The sequence below is a fragment of the Geotrypetes seraphini genome, chromosome 10 (genome assembly GCF_902459505.1).
Source record: "Geotrypetes seraphini chromosome 10, aGeoSer1.1, whole genome shotgun sequence".
NCBI lineage: Eukaryota > Metazoa > Chordata > Amphibia > Gymnophiona > Dermophiidae > Geotrypetes > Geotrypetes seraphini.
The window spans coordinates 37,435,908-37,454,846 of NC_047093.1; the positions used below are offsets into that span (position 1 = coordinate 37,435,908).

Sequence of the window (18,939 nt, forward strand, 5' to 3'; positions counted from 1 at the left end):
CCAGAGGTCCGTGGTGATCGCCTCCCATCGATGACAAAAATGATGGAGACGACCCCCTATGGGAAAAAATGGTGTAGGCAGAACGAGATCGGTTATGCTCCCTGGAGGAGAGTCAAAAAGGCTGAGTAGCCTTGGGAGCAGCCGGCATCTGAGGCTTTTGCTGAGTCTTCTGAGGCGGCTGTCGCTTTGCAGGCTGTCTCGCAGGAGGGGCCTGCCTCGGTTGATAACGCCTTTGGTAGATTATAGGCGGTCTAGAAGGACGAGACTGTTGTGGTTTAGGCTTAGGCCTCATGATAGACTGGAAAGATTTTTCGTGGTCTGACAGTTTTTTAGTAACAGTCTCGACAGACTCATCGAACAGATCCGCTCCCGCACAAGGCACATTTGCAAGTCTGTCTTGGAGATTCGGATCCATATCAATGGTGCGAAGCCAAGCCAGTCGACGCATGGCGACCGAGCAGGCCGCAGCACGAGCCGAGAGCTCGAAAGCATCATAGGAGGATTGCATCAATTGGAGGCGCAACTGGGACAGGGTCGCCACCACCTCCTCAAACTCAAACCGAGCCTCAGCATCGATGAAAGGTGTGAACTTGCGGAGTACCGGCAAGAAAAAATCCAAATAGGACGAGAAGAAAAAATTGTAATTGAGCACTCGAGTCGCCATCATTGAATTTTGATAGATACGTCTACCAAACTTATCCATCGTTCTCCCCTCCCTGCCAGGAGGCACGGAAGCGTAGACTTGGGAGGGGTGCGAACGTTTAAGGGAAGACTCGACTAGGAGGGACTGATGAGAGAGTTGAGCTCCCTCAAACCCCTTGTGGTGCACGATGCGGTATCGAGCATCCAACTTGCTAGGTACCGCAGGTATGGAATACGGTGTCTCCAAACACCGCATGAGAGTCTGGTCAAGTAACTTATGCAGGGGAAGCCGAAGTGTCTCCGCCGGAGGATGAGGTAAATGCATGGTGTCCAGATACTCCTTAGAGTACTTCGACCCAGTATCTAAGGTCACATCCAAGTCATCCGCCATCTGTCTGAGAAAGGATGAAAAGGAAAGTTGGTCCGCCAAGGCCGGCCGGCGAGACGGACTAGAAGACGTGGAAGCCTCCGGTTCCAGGGAGAGCTGAGAGCGGCATGGAGAGTATGAGGTAGATGGTTCTTCATACTCCGGTCCCTCTGGCTGGGATAAATCTGAGGATGAGTATCCCATACGCTGCATTTTCTTCTGTGGAGACACCTCCGAATGACGCGAGGAGTGTCTAGAAGAATGTCGAGATCGATGCCCCTCCCGATGCCGGGATGGGGAACGTGATCTTCGATGCATCGATCGATCCCTTGAAGCCTCGAAGGAATGGATTGGACTCGATGCAGTGGAGCGCATGGGAGGCAACGATGCCGACTCACGCAGTGCCACCCAAGTCTGGTATGGAGTGCGAAAGAACTCCTCCTGCGATGCAGTATGCCCAGGACTCCGATTATCAGGGGCCGATGTAGTACCCTGGTGACGTGGAGGTGTAATGGGCTCTAAAGGCGGCATGTCAGAAAGGGAAGCCCGCCTAGTGGGTTCCGCCGCCCTCCGCCGCTCCCCCTCGTCGAGCAGGGAAATCGAACGACGAGGAGGAGGAGGAGGGGGCGGACCGCTCTCCGGGACCGGGACCGTAGTATCGCCCTGAATATTAGCGATAAGCCTCGGTCCCATCGTCCGCATGAGCTCAACAAATTGAGCTTCGAGCAGGGATTTAAGCGATGCCGATATGGAGGGATCCGCACCGAAAGGGGGTCCTCCTGCACGGTCATCGCGTTCCTTCGTGGTCGAGTGCTTCTGCTTGGTAGCTTTGGGCACTTTTATGACCACGGGAGGAACAGTGGAAGGCGGTACCTGAACCGAGGAGACGGGAGCAGGAACCGATGCTGAACTCGATGCAGAAGCCGGTGTGAACGATGCTGGCTTCACGATGCTCGATGCATGAGTCGCAGATGCAGGCTTCGAACAGACCGGTGAAACATCTGTCGAAGTCGAAGCAGATGGCTCCTTAGAAGACTCCATCTTAAACATGGACTCCCAAAGTAAGCAGCGCCGTTTAAAAGAGCGCGCTGTGAGCGTGGAACAAGGCCGGCACGATTTCGGAACGTGTTCTGGACCAAGACACTGAAGACAGCGCCGGTGTGGGTCCGTCAACGAAATCGCACGCTGGCACTTGCTGCACTTTTTAAAACCGGTGATAGGCCGGGACATAGGCCGGAAAAGTGACGTTGCTAGGTCGAAGGAGCTAGGTCGCAGCCACGAGGCCGGCCCGGCCGAACCGCCGGACGAAATAATTGTAACTTTTTTTTTTTTTTTTTTTTTAAATAGAAATAAAAGTTCAAAGAAAGTAAAACAATAAAACGCGGGGAAAGAAGGCAAAATACTGAAATTTCAGTCAGCGCAGAATTGAAGAGAACTTCTCAGCTCCGCGGAAAGAAAAGAACTGAGGAGACGCGCCCGGTACATCGGGCGGGAAGGCACTGGCGCATGCGCGGTGCGGGCATCTCGAAACTTCTGAGTTTCTTCAAGCAAGACATGCTTGCAAGATGTCCGTATCGGGGCTCTGTCGGATGACATCACCCACTAGTGAGAATACCTGCCTGCTTGTCCTGGGATAAGAGCGTTAATGTTGGATAGAGGGAGGAGGGAAGGGAGAAGAAGGAGAGATGCTGCTGGAAGGGGAGGAGGGAAAGGGATGGGAAGAGAGTTAATGTTGGATGGAGGGAGGAGGGAAGGGAGAAAGAAAAAAGGAAGGAGACAGCAGGCAGGGAGATTACAGGAGGGGAAGGGGGTCAGGGTGGAATGGAGATCAGATGAGGGAAAGGGGAGAGAGAGGCATGAGAAAGTAGAGAGACATTGATGCTGGAAAGGGGTCAGCAGAGAAATGAGAGAGGGATAAAGATGCTAGATCTGGTGTAGGAGAGATAAAAATGAAGAAGGCAGTGAAGCTGGAATGAATGATGTAAAAAGGAGAGAGGAGGAACAGGCTGGATGGACAGGGAAGAGGGGCATAGAAAGAAGTCCGATACATATGGAAGGGGGAGAGGGCTGACATTGGATGGAACGGGCAGATGCTGGAAGGAAAAGAGTGAAAAGAAGATGAAAGCAGAAACCAGAGACAACAAAAGGTAGAAAAAAATAATTTTATTTCTATTTTGTCATTAGAATATATCAGATTTGAAATATATATCCTGCTAGAGACATAACTGGGGACTGCAGTATTCTGTTAGCATGATATTTCTATGTAGCATTCTATAATAACTTGGCTTGTTCAGTTTTCTTGATAGTAGAGGGGATATATGTGAAGGGGAGGGGAGACAGGGGTTTTGCTGGTCCGTGCTCTGTATATTTGTATTTATAAAATCACAATTGTTCAGAATATTGTTTCTTTTTATACTTTAATAAAATATGTTCAATATAAAATCATAATTGCGGCTTGTGCAGATGGGATCAGATGGTTTGCGGGGACCGAGCTCGCGGAGATGGGGCGTAAACGGGGGTTTTAAATTTTAGTCCTAGTAGTTTGCAGGTCCACAAAATAATTCTTTTATTTCTGCCGGTCCACGGGTGTAAAAAGGTTGAAGAACACTACACTAGATCACTTTCGGGTGGGGAGGAACCAGTCTCTGCTCCGGGCTCAGCGATGCCTGGCTCGGTCCTGTGCTGAGGTCTCCAGATAAACCTGGATTGGCCTCCGAGGTAGGTCTGCGCTCATTATAGTCGGCTGTGTCATCTGTTGGGGGGTTCCAGTCGCCGGAGGGTTAGGGCGAGCAGTTCCTTTCCTCTTTCCCATATTGCACGGGAAAGAATTGCACCACGCGCTGAGCACAGCAAATGTTCAGTACTGCCGGCTTAGGCGTCCGCTCTCGACGCCATCTTGATCTCACAATCAATTTTTTTCACGCTAATAAAACTTCTAAAAAAAAAATGTTTTGTGTATGCGCGCGCAACAAGTTCTAAAAACCAATAATTTTCCAGATTTGTAAGTATTTTTGTAAGCAATCATATAAAATTTGTGAGCAATGCTCCTAGAACGTATGAGCAATTGCTCACATACTCCACTTAGAGGGAGCAGAGGTCACAACAGTTTTAGATGAAATATTCTATTGCTTATTTTACAGGGTTCATTGAATTGCATATGGTGAACTATTAGCCCCCATACCAGAAAATAAAAAGAAGGCAATAATCATTTTGATGACTTTTTAATCCTGAGAACACTGTCTAAACGAACATCTTATTTATGAATACAACTAATGAATTCAAGTCATGCCTGGTCTCAAGTAGCAGATGATTTTATGTACCTGGAGTTTGCGCAACTGCTTGATCGCTTCTTCTCGAGCTTTGTTTGAGGTCTCTATCTGACCTTCAAGGTCTTTGAGATCCATTTCCATCTTCTTTTTAGAAGCAACTGCTAGAGCCCTTTGTTTCCGCTCATCTTCCAGCTCTGCTTCAAGTTCTCTCACCTAAGGAATACCACCAGGTTTAGGTATGTATTCACTATAATTAGGAATAAACTCCCAATTAATACCACAGAAATAAGGTAGAAAAATCTTGTAATATGACATTTAGTTCAAAATGGCTTCTAGACATCTAAAATGCTATGAATAGCAAGAAGCACTAAGGGCTAGATTCTCTAAAGATAGTGACTCAATCGCTGTTGGCTGATTCTCCAACAGCGATTGATTCACTATCAAGTTTGCATGCAATCAATTGCATGCAAACGCAACCGATTCAATTGTTCAGTGAGTGACTGACACATGTGTGGAGCCCTAACAGCAGTGACAGGGAAAGCAGGCTCTTGTCACTGCTGTTAAGGCTTCAGTTTTTTTTAAAAAATGGCACAGATCGATGCGTGTGTTAAACACACACCATCTGTCCCATTAAAAACGCCCCCCCCCCATGCCGGCATCCCCGATCCATGGCCCTCCCAAACCCCCAAAAGATGGCAGGAGGGATGCCTACTTTCTCCTGCCCTCCCAAATGACTCACCACCCCGCAGCATTACGGCAGGAAGGATGCCAACTCCCTCCTGCCAAGAAAGACTACCCCCTAACCCCCCCCCAAAGGCACTCACTTCCCTTCCCCCCCCAAAAAAAAATGGCAGGCTTCTGCTGTCCAAGGAAGCTGCTAGTGAAGCACATCCCTCTGCAGGCACCATTGGGAAAGGAGCAATCTCTGACCCACTACATGCAATGTTCTACAGTTCTAGAATTGTGTAGAGCTTTTCAGAATCATGAAACACCACAACTGCATAACTAGAGAAAGTTATCAAACCTAGAGCATAGACTTATCCTTTAAAATACCAACAGTTGCACAGAAGAATTACTTCTGCATTTCATGCTAAAATTTGAAAGGGTTTCTACACAGCAAATTCACTTATCCAAACTTTTCAAAGGCCCAAAATGTTTGGTACTCTGAAAAACTGTACTCTGATTTACTGTGCATGTGACTCCTCTAGCTGACTCTGCTGCAGCAGCAAGGAGGCCACAGACTCTTCATCATCTCCAGAATAAGCTAAGACCTTTAGTCCTTCATTTTAAGAAAAAAAATCTCTGCACAAATGTCAATGAAATTCCTGACTCAATTTTTTTTATCTGATCATGGAGGGGTGTGGATTGAACTTAAAATAGGAGATAAAAACAATGATAGACTTGTATGGAGATTCGATAATACACTGCTTGCAGATCCAAATTTTTGTGAAGATTTTCATATAAAAATGAATATTTCCAAATTAATACCACTGATGGAATCTCTATACTAACTGTGGTTTGTTACCAAATGGGTATACCACCATTTTTTTTTCAGGAGTCCTTTTATAAAAAGTTAAATAGAATTCTTACAAAATTTGTTTGGCTTGGTAAAATTGCTAGAATTGCTTTAGTGTCTTTGCAAAAGTCAATTAGGGAAGGGGGAGTAAATTTTCCCAATTTTTATAGGTATCATCAAGCCTATATTTTGCGCCAAGGTATGTATTGGGTCCTCCCAGAGCCCATTGATAATATTCCAGACTGGTTGTGGTTGGAATGGCGACTCATTTTTCCTCTACGACTAAACCATGTTCTTAGTATCAAAATGCCTAGGATATATAAAGAAAACAGAGTGTTAGTTGATACATGGAAAACTTTTGAGATTTGTGAATAATTTAATACTTGTTCCTATACATAAATCAACAAATCAAACTATGTGGCTTAACTCCAAGATTCAAATAGGCGGATTTAAGGTCATCTGAAGTATTGGGTTATGGCAGGTATAAGAACTTTGGACGATGTTATTTCTAATGGTAAACTGCTTGATTTTTCACAGTTGCAACATAAATTTGGTCTTAATAAATCACAAAGTTATAGAGGTTGCAACTGAAGCAGGCCATTCAGGCAGGGTTCCCTGAATGAAAAAATCGTAATAATCAATATAGTCTAGAGTTCTTGTGTTTTCAGGTGGACTTCCTGGGACACTAGGCCGCACAGTAGTATAAATTGATATCTGGATTTATGAATAAAAAACCAAAAACTGGTCTTAGAGACATTTGCAGCATTGAGATTAAGCATCAAATTACTGCATCTCAATGGCCACGAATTTGGTCTTGAAGGATGAGTTGTACAATGTCGGCATCTATGAGACAAACTTGGTTTTTTCTGTTGCACCAAGCTTTCTGGACCCCTATTCGTTTACAAAAATTAGATAGCTCTAAGTCTAATAGATGTTGGCATTGTCATCTTGAAGCGGGGACTTTAGATCATTTATTGTTCTATTGTCCATTCATTTTGGCTTTTTGGAAATCGATTTGGGGCCAAATAAATTGTTTGTTGGAAAATCCTGTGGCTCTATCCTATGATACTATATTATTTGGAATGTCAATGAGGAAGAAAAGTCAAATTTCTGCAAAGAATAATAAGCTATTACTTATTATGACAGGAGTTGCCATTCAGCAGATTACATTTAATTGGAAAAATTGGAATAGATTAAATTATAGTTTTTGGTGGAATTCATTATGCCATATGTACAAGATGGAAAGAATGTTAGCCTTGCAGAAAGGTAATTGTAATAACTTTCAGGAGGTTTGGAGGCCATTAATAGAATATTGTAATGAGTAATTATTGGATTATCATTTTTCCCTAATAGGTATAATTGCAAAGTATGGGGGGGGGGGGATTTCTGATTTGATATTAAATGATTAATAGGACAGAATATATAATATATTATATGATATATATACTACATATGAATTAGTAGGGTTGGGAGGGAGGGTTTAAATATTATGATTTAAGTTAAATTGATAGAGAATCAAGTGATATTGTATAAGAAATTCCTGACTCAGCACAAAATTGGCCTAGAGCACTCTTCAATCATAGAATCCTTTAGACAGAACTATTATATTTCCAGGCTGTTTGAAAGTATTGGACTTATAAAGCTGTCAGTAATCTAAAGTGGCAGGTTTTACTTGACTTTTCATTGCATCAAAATTTGTGCCTTATTTACAAAAGGTCTAAAAACCTTGGACAGAATAGGATTTCAAAAATTATTAACACATTCCTAGATTTCTAATGGCCACCTTTATGCTATCAGATCATGGCTTCTAAGTACATTTGCATCTTTTAATTAACAGGCTTTGATGTGATGACTTTAACATCTTGACTGAACCATGTGTTTGAACATACCTGCTTTACCAACATTCTCTTTTTTTCTTCATTCTGCTCATCTCGAGCCTGTAGATCTCTATCAAACTGTGCTTTCATGGCTTGCATGTTCACCTCCAGGCGAAGCTTGGCATCCTCTGTAGCTTGAAGCTCATCCTCCAGCTCCTCCAGTTGCGTCCTCATCTCCTCCACTTGTTGCTCCAAGGTTCGCTTTGATTTCTCCAGTTCATGGACCTAAGGATTTTGATACATAAACAATTGCCGATACCAAAAAGAATATGAATTGGAAAAAAAGACTTAATTAGAGCCATATTCTATTGAATTTGCTCTGGTTGCATTCATTTGTAGTGCAGAATTAAGAGGTACAGACCTATGCATCAGAATACTCACTCTGTAGACTTTATCCACCTAAATCTCATGAATTTCAAGTTAATACAAAGTATCACCACATCTACATTCTTCTCTTTATTTTCTTCCCACCTTCAAGGCAGACTTCTGCAGCTACATTTTGGTTAACAGGATTGAGCCAGGAAGTTTCCTCTGGAGATTATTGCTCCATTATCAGTCAAAATATATGACACTAATATTCCTTCCCATCAAGGGGAATGACCAAACTGCATAATTAACAGGGCAGAAAAGCTACTACTAATTTCTATAGCATTCCCAGACATACACAGTGTTGTACATAGGAGGTTGTTCCTTATGTGAAATCACAGCCAAGACAACTAAATAAAGCATTAGGACATTTCATTTATTATGGGATATAGTAAAATAAAACAGACACACAGGAGGTGCTATTAAAATTAAAAACAACCAGAAAGGTGGGCTTATAGGCTGATTTCAGTGAAGCCAGAGAAGCTGTAAGATGTAGTCCTGGAGTATGATGCAGCAAGGTGGAAAGAAGAGAATATGGAGGATACAGATACACTGACTTATTTGATAAGCAGAATTCTTGAGAAGTGTAAGAGGGGTTCATAGTCAGTGGCGCGCAAGACACCAGCGCACCGACAATCAAGCGTAAGAAAAAAGCGCACCGCCGAAAGCCGCTGACGGGAAAGAATTTCAAGTGATGTATATGATTCAATTGATGTAATATTGTGTTCTTGATGTAAGATGAAAAAATGAATAAAGAATTGGAAAAAAAAAAAAAAAAAGAGCACCGACAGGGGTGTGTGTGGGGGAACCCCCCCCTTTATTGCATAGTGTTCGCGCAGCTATTGGGGGGGAGTGTGGGGGGTGCAACCCCCCACATTGTAGAGAAAACAGAACTTTTTCTGATTTTTTTCACCCCCCACACCACCCCCAACGGCAGCGCGATCACTATGCATTAAAGGGGGGGGGTTTCCCCCCCAGGTCGGAGCTCTTTAAAAATAAGTTTTTCGGCGGCTTTCGGCAGCGTGCTTTTTTCTTGCACTGAATTGTCAGCGCTGGATTGTCGGCGCGCTGGTGTCTGGCGCACGATTATCCTGTCACTGTAAGAGGAGAGGAAAGAAAAGGTGAGGAGCTGCAGAATGAATGTACTTTTATTTAGGTATGAGAAATTTGAACTGTATGTGAGTAGATAGGGAGACAATGAAGTAATGCGAGAAATCAGTTTATGTGATGGCGCAATATTTCTGGTAGGACAACCTATTCAAAATTCAGCTGCATGATTTAAATGGTAATTGATAGGTCAGTAAAAGGCCAGTGAGGTATAATCTAACAGGAGGGTGATGAGTATGGATAAGGGGTTCAATCTGTATTCAGAAATGGAATGAATTTTGGCAATGGTATACAGGAAAAAAAGAGAACATAGGCTAGGTTTAAGTGATATGCTGGGTTATGTAGAGAAAGACAGGGGTCCAACATGACCAAGGTTATAGACCTTGTTGTACGAATGTGTTAAATGTAGTAGTAAAGGCTGGCATTATAGATCCCTGCATGTTTATAAAATTCCATACAAAACCCATCCGGCCCTGGGTTTCATCAGGGGTCCTTCCTGTATAGCCTCCTTCACCTCTTCCTCCGTAATCAGATTAAGTAGAGTCAGGTAATATTCTGGCAAACGTGGCAGGGAAAGACTACCCAGATACATCACCATCAATCAAATCTGATTGAGCAGTATAAAGGGTCTTATAATACTCATAGAATATATCATTAATCTCTTTGTCCTCACCATCCGGTAATCCGAAGTTTGTAATTAACATAGTAACATAGTAAATGACGGCAGATAAAGACCCGAATGGTCCATCCAGTCTGTCCAACCGTACATGCTCTGTAAATTAATAATTTAATTTAAATGGTTCTTTTTCTTAGATATTTTTGGGCCAGAAACCCAGAGTTCTGCCCGATAGTGTGTTTAGGTTCTATCTACTGGAAGTCTCTGTCAAAGCTCACTCCAGCCCATCTAAACCATCCCAGCCATCGAATACCTATTATTTTCTAATTAGATATCCTCTATGTTCATCCCATGCTTGTTTGAACTCTGTCACTGTTTTCCTCTCCACCTCCCCCCTCGGGAACGCATTCCAGGCATCAACCACCCTCTCTGTAAAGAAGAATTTCCAATTATTACTCTTGAGTCTACCACCCCTCAACTACAAATTATGCCCTCTGGTTTTATCATTTTCCTTTCTCTGGAAAAAATTTTGTTCTATGTTAATTAAAATATGTTGGACTGTCCTCTCAATTGACATACAGCTCTTGGCAGAAACTGGCCATGATGGTTACTATAATGGTGAAATCAATACCTATAATAAGCCAATGATTTCACTGCCCACTCATGTAGTAAGTCCTAAAGAGCATATTGAGAATTCAGTAGTTGGGACTTAAGCTCAGGGGTAGGGTGTTAGGACCAAATTTAAAAGAAAAGAAGCACAAGCAGAAAAGACAAGTTCCTACCATCTTGCTTATAGGAAGACAACTGAGGAATTGAAGGACAACCCAGATGGATGGGAGGAGCAGCAAAAGAATGCTAATGAAGTTCCTTACAAGAGTTCTCACTAGAAGAGATTGACTCCCCAATTGTTCAGGAATGGACTGTCTGTTGCACCAGAAGAGGGGTTTTTGGAAGGGGGGATAGGTTACAGGGACTATACAATCTGCCTCTGGAATGGCTATGAGCTGATGGGAGGAAATAGTAGGGAAATAATCCTAGGGATTTAGTTTTATAATTTCATGAGGGTATATTGGTTGTTCTTCTTCATTACCTTGATTACCATTTGTTGAGTGTTGCCGTTACAATAAAAGTGATCAACAAACAGTTAAGATGATTTTTACGGCTGATCTTAAATTTCTAGTAACCATAAAATGCTGTGTTAGGGTTAGTTTCTGATGTATTAGATATGCAGCTGTAGTCTTGCTTATTCTCTCCTTTGATAGATAGTGTAATTCAATGTATAAGGAGGAATGTTTATATTATATGGGGGATTTTTTTTTAGCTCTTATTCACTCAAAAACAAGCCCCACATGGACAAACGATACACACACCCAGCAACACTACAAGGCCTTACTTACAACCCACAACATTCACACTCCCCAAAGAGAAAGAGAAAAAGGAAAAAGAAAAGAAGTGGAGAAAAAGGCCTCAGTTCAGCTTCATCTGGCCCAAAAAACTCCACTCCTACAAAAGCTGTTTATGTGTAAATGCTGAAAAATATTCCAAGAAAACAAGTCAACTAAAGTAGCCTGCTAGGTGGTATCAAACAGCACGCCTAATACAGATGAAAGTCAGTGGGTGAATGTAACAAAAGACAGTATAGTCCAGCTCATAACATCCACAGTAAAAGCAAGAAAAATAAAACTTAGCTGCTAATGGCCTACAAATCTAGGCCAGGCAGTCCTTACACCCAACGGGGAACCCTCCGTTTAGCATCAAATCGCTGCGTCAGGGGTGTTCATATCATTGCTTCACATCCAGATATTCCAGACCCACTCCATACTCCATACTCCCATAGCCCATCCTCCCAAAGGAGCTCAAAACTGGTTACAAATCAGGGACTCAAGCATTTTCCCTATCTGTCTCAGTGGGCTCACAGTCTACCTAATGTACCTGGGGCAGTGAAGGATTAGGTGACTTGCCCAGGGTCACAGGGAGCAGTGCAGGGTTTGAACCCACAACCTCAGGGTGCTGAGGCTGTAGTTCTAACCACTATGCCCCCCCCCCCCCCGGCGGTTATACTCTTTAATCTCTCATTATTCTCTTCTCATGAAACATCAATAAAAATGATTTAAAAAATAGAATAAATTGTGTGGCAAAATATACTACTGTATGAATTTACTGATGACCCTTCTACTAATACTTCCAAACTAGGAAGTCAATTTCAAAACTTTTTAAACAGAAAAAGCATCACATTCAGATCTGGAACTTGAAGAAAATAATTTTGCTAAGAGAATGCTGGTGCATCTTTCTATATTTCTAATTCAGTTGGTATTTAACTATTTCCTTTGTGATCATTTTTATATCTAATAATTATTCTTCAAACAAAGGAAATAATTTATTAAGTTAGTATGCATCATCTGCTAAACGGCCTATCAAAATAAAGGGCCTTACAGCAGACAGCACGCACTAAAACAGTTAGTAAATTACATCCAAAAAGAAATCACTAGTCACGGGCAGATTCTCACATCTTCAGCTAACACTGTTTAAATGACATGAGTTATACAAAAACTTGGCAATTGTTTACCATAGAGATCTCAATTTACACATTCATGCACATTTTGAAGAAGCAAAACTGCTCTGCAACATCCCTATCCCTCTCAACTGGTTTATATAATTATGAGTGTATGGCACTTACATTCTTGCCAACATCATCTTTGGAGCTCATCAAATCCTCCATTTCTGCACGTAGCTGTTTATTCAGCCTTTCAAATTCATCTCTAGCCTCCAATGCTTCTTCCAGAGCACGAGCCAAGGACAAACTTTTGGTTTCCTTTTCTCTAGCCTCTGCTTCTGCACGGTCTCGTTCTTCAGCATAGCGTGCAGAAATGTTCTTCTCTTCAGCCAGCATCTGAAGGTTTCAATATAATATTCAATGTCTTGTAAACAAATATTAAAAAGCTTTATCAAGGTACTATCCAGACCAGGGGTGCCCAAAAGGTCGATCGTGATCGACCGGTAGATCGCAAGGGCAACGTGAGTTGATCACGGAGCCCATCCCGGGCTCTGCGATCGACTCACGTTGCCGTTGCGTTCTCCCTGCTTCCCCGACGTGCAAAAGCCAGGCCTCATGCAGCCACTACACAAGTGTTCCCCCCCCCCACCGACGTCAATTCTGGTGTCAGGGGGGGGAAGGAATGCTTGTATAATGGCTGCATGGGCCTTACGCATCAGGGAAGCAGGGAGAATTTGGTGGCGCTGGCAGCTTGGGAGGGCACAGGGATAGAGTAAGAAAGATGGTGGCTTGGGGGGGGGGGGGGACAGGGAGAGTGAAAAAGACATAGCTTCGTGCTTCCTGCAATTAAACAAGCTACTATTCCTCCATTGACCAACTAACAGTGCTGCCTTCTCTGGAGAGAGACAAGAGAGAAAGAAAGGCAGACAGAAAGAAATGAGATGCAGGGAGAGAGAAAGAAAGAATTGGCAGAGAGAGAGGAAGAAAAAGTCAGGGGAGGGAATGGAGTGTGTCGGTGGCAGGCAGGGAGAGAGGAAGAAAAAGTTGGACTCATGGAGGGACAGAGAGATGTTGATTGGAATGAGGTCTGGAGGAGAGGAAGTATGCAGGAGAAAGAAAGAAAGATTGATGTACAGTCAGAAGAAAAAAGCGCAATCAGAGACTCATGAAATCACAAGACAACAAAGATAGGAAAAATGATTTTATTTTCAATTTAGTGATCAAAATGTGTCCGTTATGAGAATTTATATCTATATTTTGCACTATGGCCCCCTTATTACTAAACCACAATAGTGGTTTTTAGCGCAGGGAACCTATGAGTGTCGAGAGCAACATGGGGCATTCAGCACAGCTCCCTGCGTTTAAAACCGCTATTGTGGTTTAGTAAAAGGGGAGGAGGTATATTTGTCTATTTTTGTATAGTTGTTACGGAGGTGACATTGCATATTTTAAAGTCATCTGCCTTGACCTCTTTGAAAAAAACCCTGAATATAAATTATAATTAACATTTTCTCTGCGTATAGTGTGCTTTGTGGTTTTAAAAATTTTATTGTTGGTAGATCATTTTAACTTGGTCATTTAAAAAGTAGCTCGCAAGCCAAAAAAATGTGGGCACCCCTGATCTAGACCTTGACAAGGTTTTAGAGATATAACATTACGCTTTCAATATATTAATTACCTAAAAAGTAATTACTTTTGCAACATTATTTGTATGTCTATAGAAAATTCCACAGACTTTAAATAAGCATATAAATCAAATAATATGTAGCCCTAATATATTAATCAGGTTTAGTGTTAGGGAAATGAAGATTGTATGAATAAATTCACTATTCAGTTCCAATATTTATGTTTACATTGTAACAGGTTACTTTTCCTTCAAACAAAAGATTTGGCATAACAACCTTAGATGTTAATTTGAAAAATAATGAGTTTTATAAGCAACATTAACCAGCATTGTGGCTCAACAAGTACTGAGGCTAATACCCTGTTGAATATGGAAGAAACCCCTGCCTTAAAAATACCTGATCAAATTTCTTCTGTTTCTTCTCCAGGTTTGAGACAATCTGGCGTTGGTGGTCTAGATCCACCATCAAGTCATCCAGCTCTTGCTGTAAACGGTTCTTTGTCTTTTCAAGCTTGTCAAAGGCCAGGGCCTTCTCCTCTAGTTTCTGATTCATCACCTCTATGTCCTTTAATAACTTCTTCTTGGTCTCTTCCAGTCCCTCAATGGTACCCACATCATCTTCAATCTTCTTCTTGCAATCAAGCATCTAATTGTACATGAATAAAAAAACGAAGCTTTAGATATTCTCTGTAAGGAAACAAAACTGAGAAAGAGAGAAAAAGACTGAACACGTTACTCTTCTTTTTGCTGTCCTTCTCTGTATCTTCTTTAGTTCCAGTAAACCTCTTGTGATGAGGTGGTCAGGACTGCACATAATACTAGAGATGTGGGCACATCATATTCCCTGTTTTATTCTCCATTTCTTAATTCCTAATGTAATATTTACTTTGATTGCTGCTGCATACTGAGCTCTGGATTTCAGTGTATTGTCCACTATTCCAAAGTAATAGCCCTGAGTGATAGCTCTAATGTATTATATTTTCCCCCATGTACATAATTTTACCCTTGTCCAAATTAAATTTTGTCTGTCATTTGTAAGTTTAGTTTCCTTTTTAAAAAAATTTTTTTTTATTGATTTTCATACTTCAATAGTGCAATACATGACTATATAACATAAAATACATCAACACAAGCATATTCAACTTACAATTATACATAATCAATTATTTTCTCCCACCCATCCACCCACTCATTCATACAGCAACATAGAGTTCCCCAATAACCTTACCCTAATAAAATTAATACTATCCTCTCCTCCTCCCACCCACCCCCAAGTGTAAATACTCTAAGGTCAAATTAGAACAGAGATATCACCCCCCCACCCCACCCATTTGGCATTCCTTAGTCTGCTCATGCTTTAGCTACACTGAAAAAATGTCACCTGCACAGCTGATTTCACTGATGGTCCTTGCAAGAGAGCAACAAACAACACTGATTCCACTAGATACCTGAGCTCGTCTCTCTCCTTGATCATTTAGTCCTACTATTTCCTATCTTAACTAGTCATGAGGAATTTTATCAAATGTCTGCTGCAAATCAAGGTATAGAATATTAACCAACCCCACCTTATCCACATGCTTATTTACACCTTCAAAAAATCAATTGAGGAGGCAGGGGTAAATTTTCCAAATTTTTATAGGTACCATCAAGCCTATATTTTACGTCAGGGTACGTTTTAGATCCTCCCAGAACTCATAGATAATGCACCAGAATGGTTATACTTGGAATGGCGCCTTATGTTCCCTTTGAATTTAGTTCATGTTCCAAGCATTAACATGCCTAGAAGATATAGGGAAAATAAAATGTTAATGGATACCTGGAAAACATTGAGATATATCAGCAAATTAACACCTATCCCAATTAATAAGTCAACTAATCAACCTTTATGGATAAACTCCAAGATTAAAATTGGCGGAGCCCAAGTCCTTTGGAAGAACTGGATTATTGCAGGCATTCGAACTCTAAAAGATGTTATTTCAGATGGTAAACTGCTTGAATTTTCACAACTGCAACATAGATTTGGTCTTAGTAAACCACACTTTTAAATGGTTGCGGCTGAAGCAGGCCATTCAGGTAGGGTTCCCTGAATGGAAGACTTTGAACAATCAGTATAGTTTGGAGTTCCTATGCTTCCAAGCAGACTTCCTAGGACATCAAGTCGCACTGTGGTATAAATTATTATCTGGATACGTGAATAAAAAAACAAAGAATGGTCTGAGAGACATTTGGAGCATTGAGATCAAGCACCAAATTTCTGCATCTCAATGGCCACAAATTTGGTCTTGGAGAATGAGATGTACAGTGTCAGCATCGATGAGACAGACTTGGTTATTTTTGTTACATAGAGTGTTTTGGACCCCTGTTTGGTTACAGAAATTAGATAGTTCTAAGTCCAATAGATGCTAGCACAGTAATCTGGAACCTGGGACATTAGATCATCTACTTTATTTTTGTCCCTATATTAAGATATTTTGGAATTCAATATGGTCTCAAGTAAATACATTATTGGAAAATTATGTGGCACTCTCTTATGATACAGTGCTATTTGGCATGATGATGAGGAAAAAGAGTCAAATATCATCAGAGAACAAGAAGCTTTTATTAGTTATGACAGGGGTTGCCATCCAACACATAACCAACAATTGGAAAAATTACAGAAACCTTAGTTATACATTTTGGTGGAATACATTATTCAAAGCAGCCTGACTGTGCTGCTGATGTGGATTACTCCGTCCCTGATATTGGGGACCGGGCTTGTGAATTTTCAGTCAATTTACTAACATAGCTGATTATTTGCTCCCTCCTGATGAGGACATTGAAACAGGACCTGTTGAGTGAGCGGAATTAAGCGATTAGAATTGAACATTGAACAGTGAGCAGAGTTGAACAGTTTTATTGAATGCATGGGACTGAGCGAGTGGATTTGAACAGCGAATGGACTGATTATAATGACTTTTCACTGAGTGAGTTTATGCGAGCGGGACTGAGTAGCGAGCGGAACTGAACAGTGAAGACTGGTGAACTTTGAACTTCGTCTCGCTCTGGATTTACTGCAGCCGCTCGAGCTAAGTATTTTTCACTGTTTTTTTCACATACCTTGTGGCTTTTTGTTCGGTTAAGATTTTTGGGTGTGTTATCATTTTTTGCTTGGACCTTACACTTGTTTTACTTTTTCATGAACATATTTGTGACAGGTATTCAGGGTTCACTGTGTTGTGGACTTGTGGATGAGACTGAGAACCCTATATTCTTTTTTGTTATTTATCTTTTGCACTTAGGTTTTTTTAATTTATGGTTTATTTGATATAGTTTTTGAGAGAACACTTTTTGGTGATTTTCTTTCCTTCTGCTTTAATCTGGGGGCGATTGTGCTCCTTATTATTTATTATATATATTTTTTTCTATAATCACATATATATAAGGATAAGATGATGTACGGGGCAGGGTTTATTTAGATTTATTTCTAAGTGCTTGTCACTCCATAAACACCTGCCCGGGGCTATTGGTTGTTACAAGGGCACTCTTATTCATTAATTTTTTCAACTTTTGGAAGCACATATTTCTCTATCGTCCCCAGTGTCGTTTAAGGACAGATCATCACTATTCTATACCAATTTTTTGAAGTTTGGACTTTCGTTGTTATTGGTATATACATTTTGGTTTCTTTTTGGCCATTTTGGAATACATTATGCCATATATTTAAAATGGAACGTGCAATAGCAGTACAAAAAGGGACATATACAAAATTTATAAAAATATGGGGACCATTGCCAAAATATTGTAGTGAATAGTCATCACTTCTTCTCTTCTCCTTTTTGTTTTCTTTTTTAGCACACTAAAGGGGGGAGGGAGTTAGAAATAATGTTACATATAGCACAGTTACTTACCGTAACAGGTGTTATCCAGGGACAGCAGGCAGATATTCCTGACTGATGGGTGACGGCACCGACGGAGCCCCGGTACGGACAATTTTAGAGTGATTGCACTCTAAGAACTTGGAAAGTTCTAGTAGGCCGCACCGCGCACGCGCGAGTGCCTTCCCGCCCGACAGAGGCGCACGGTCCCCAGTTAGGATAAGCCAGCTAAGAAGCCAACTCGGGGAGGTGGGTGGGACGCAAGAATATCCCTGGATAACACCTGTTACGGTAAGTAACTGTGCTTTATCCCAGGACAAGCAGGCAGCATATTCTTGACTGATGGGTGACCTCCAAGCTAACAAAAAGAGGGATGGAGGGAAGGTTGGCCATTAGGAAAACAAATTTTGCAAAACAGATTGGCCGAAGTGTCCATCCCGTCTGGAGAATGCATCCAGACAATAGTGAGATGTAAAAGTATGAACTGAGGACCAAGTAGCAGCCTTGCAGATTTCCTTAATAGGAGTGGAACGGAGGAAAGCTACAGATGCTGCCATAGCTCGAACTCTATGGGCCGTGACAGAACCTTCCAGTGTCAGTCCGGTCTGAGCATAACAGAATGAAATGCACGCTGCAAGCCAATTAGACAACGTACGTTTAGAAACAGGATGTCCCAATTTATTCGGATCAAAGGACAAAAAGAGTTGGGGAGTTGATCTGTGGGGCTTAGTACGCTCTAAATAGTAAGCTAGAGCCCGCTTACAGTCCAAAGTATGCAGAGCCTGTTCTCCAGAATGAGAGTGAGGTTTCGGAAAGAAGACAGGCAGAACAATGGATTGGTTGAGATGGAATTCCGAGACAACCTTAGGGAGAAACTTTGGATGTGTACGCAGAACCACCCTGTCATGAGAAAGACTGTAAAAGGTGGATCCGCAACTAGTGCATGTAGCTCACTGACCCTCCTGGCAGAGGTTAGAACAATAAGGAAGACCACTTTCCAAGTGAGAAACTTGAAAGGAGTCGTAGCCAAAGGTTCAAACGGAGGCTTCATTAAGGCGGAGAGAACCACATTGAGATCCCAGACTACAGGGGGTGCTTTAAGAGGTGGTTTCACATTGAAAAGACCCCGCATGAATCTGGAAACCAAGGGATGAGCTGAAAGGAGTTTCCCATGAACTGGCTCATGAAAAGCAGCAATAGCATTGAG

The 18,939-nt window shown here is 41.8% G+C and overlaps 1 protein-coding gene across 2 annotated transcripts in view; it reads right to left on the reverse strand.

Annotated features, from left to right (window-relative positions):
- MYH10 (myosin heavy chain 10) overlaps window positions 1-18,939 on the reverse strand; it is a 365,956-nt gene that overhangs the window by 52,213 nt on the left and 294,804 nt on the right. For both annotated transcript variants that reach the window (XM_033960583.1, XM_033960584.1), the window contains 4 exons: window positions 14,276-14,524; window positions 12,438-12,650; window positions 7,684-7,896; window positions 4,330-4,491 (listed from right to left, as the gene is read on the reverse strand). In XM_033960583.1, the coding sequence (XP_033816474.1) occupies window positions 4,330-4,491; window positions 7,684-7,896; window positions 12,438-12,650; window positions 14,276-14,524 (837 nt within the window). The remainder of the gene's footprint in view (window positions 1-4,329; window positions 4,492-7,683; window positions 7,897-12,437; window positions 12,651-14,275; window positions 14,525-18,939) is intronic.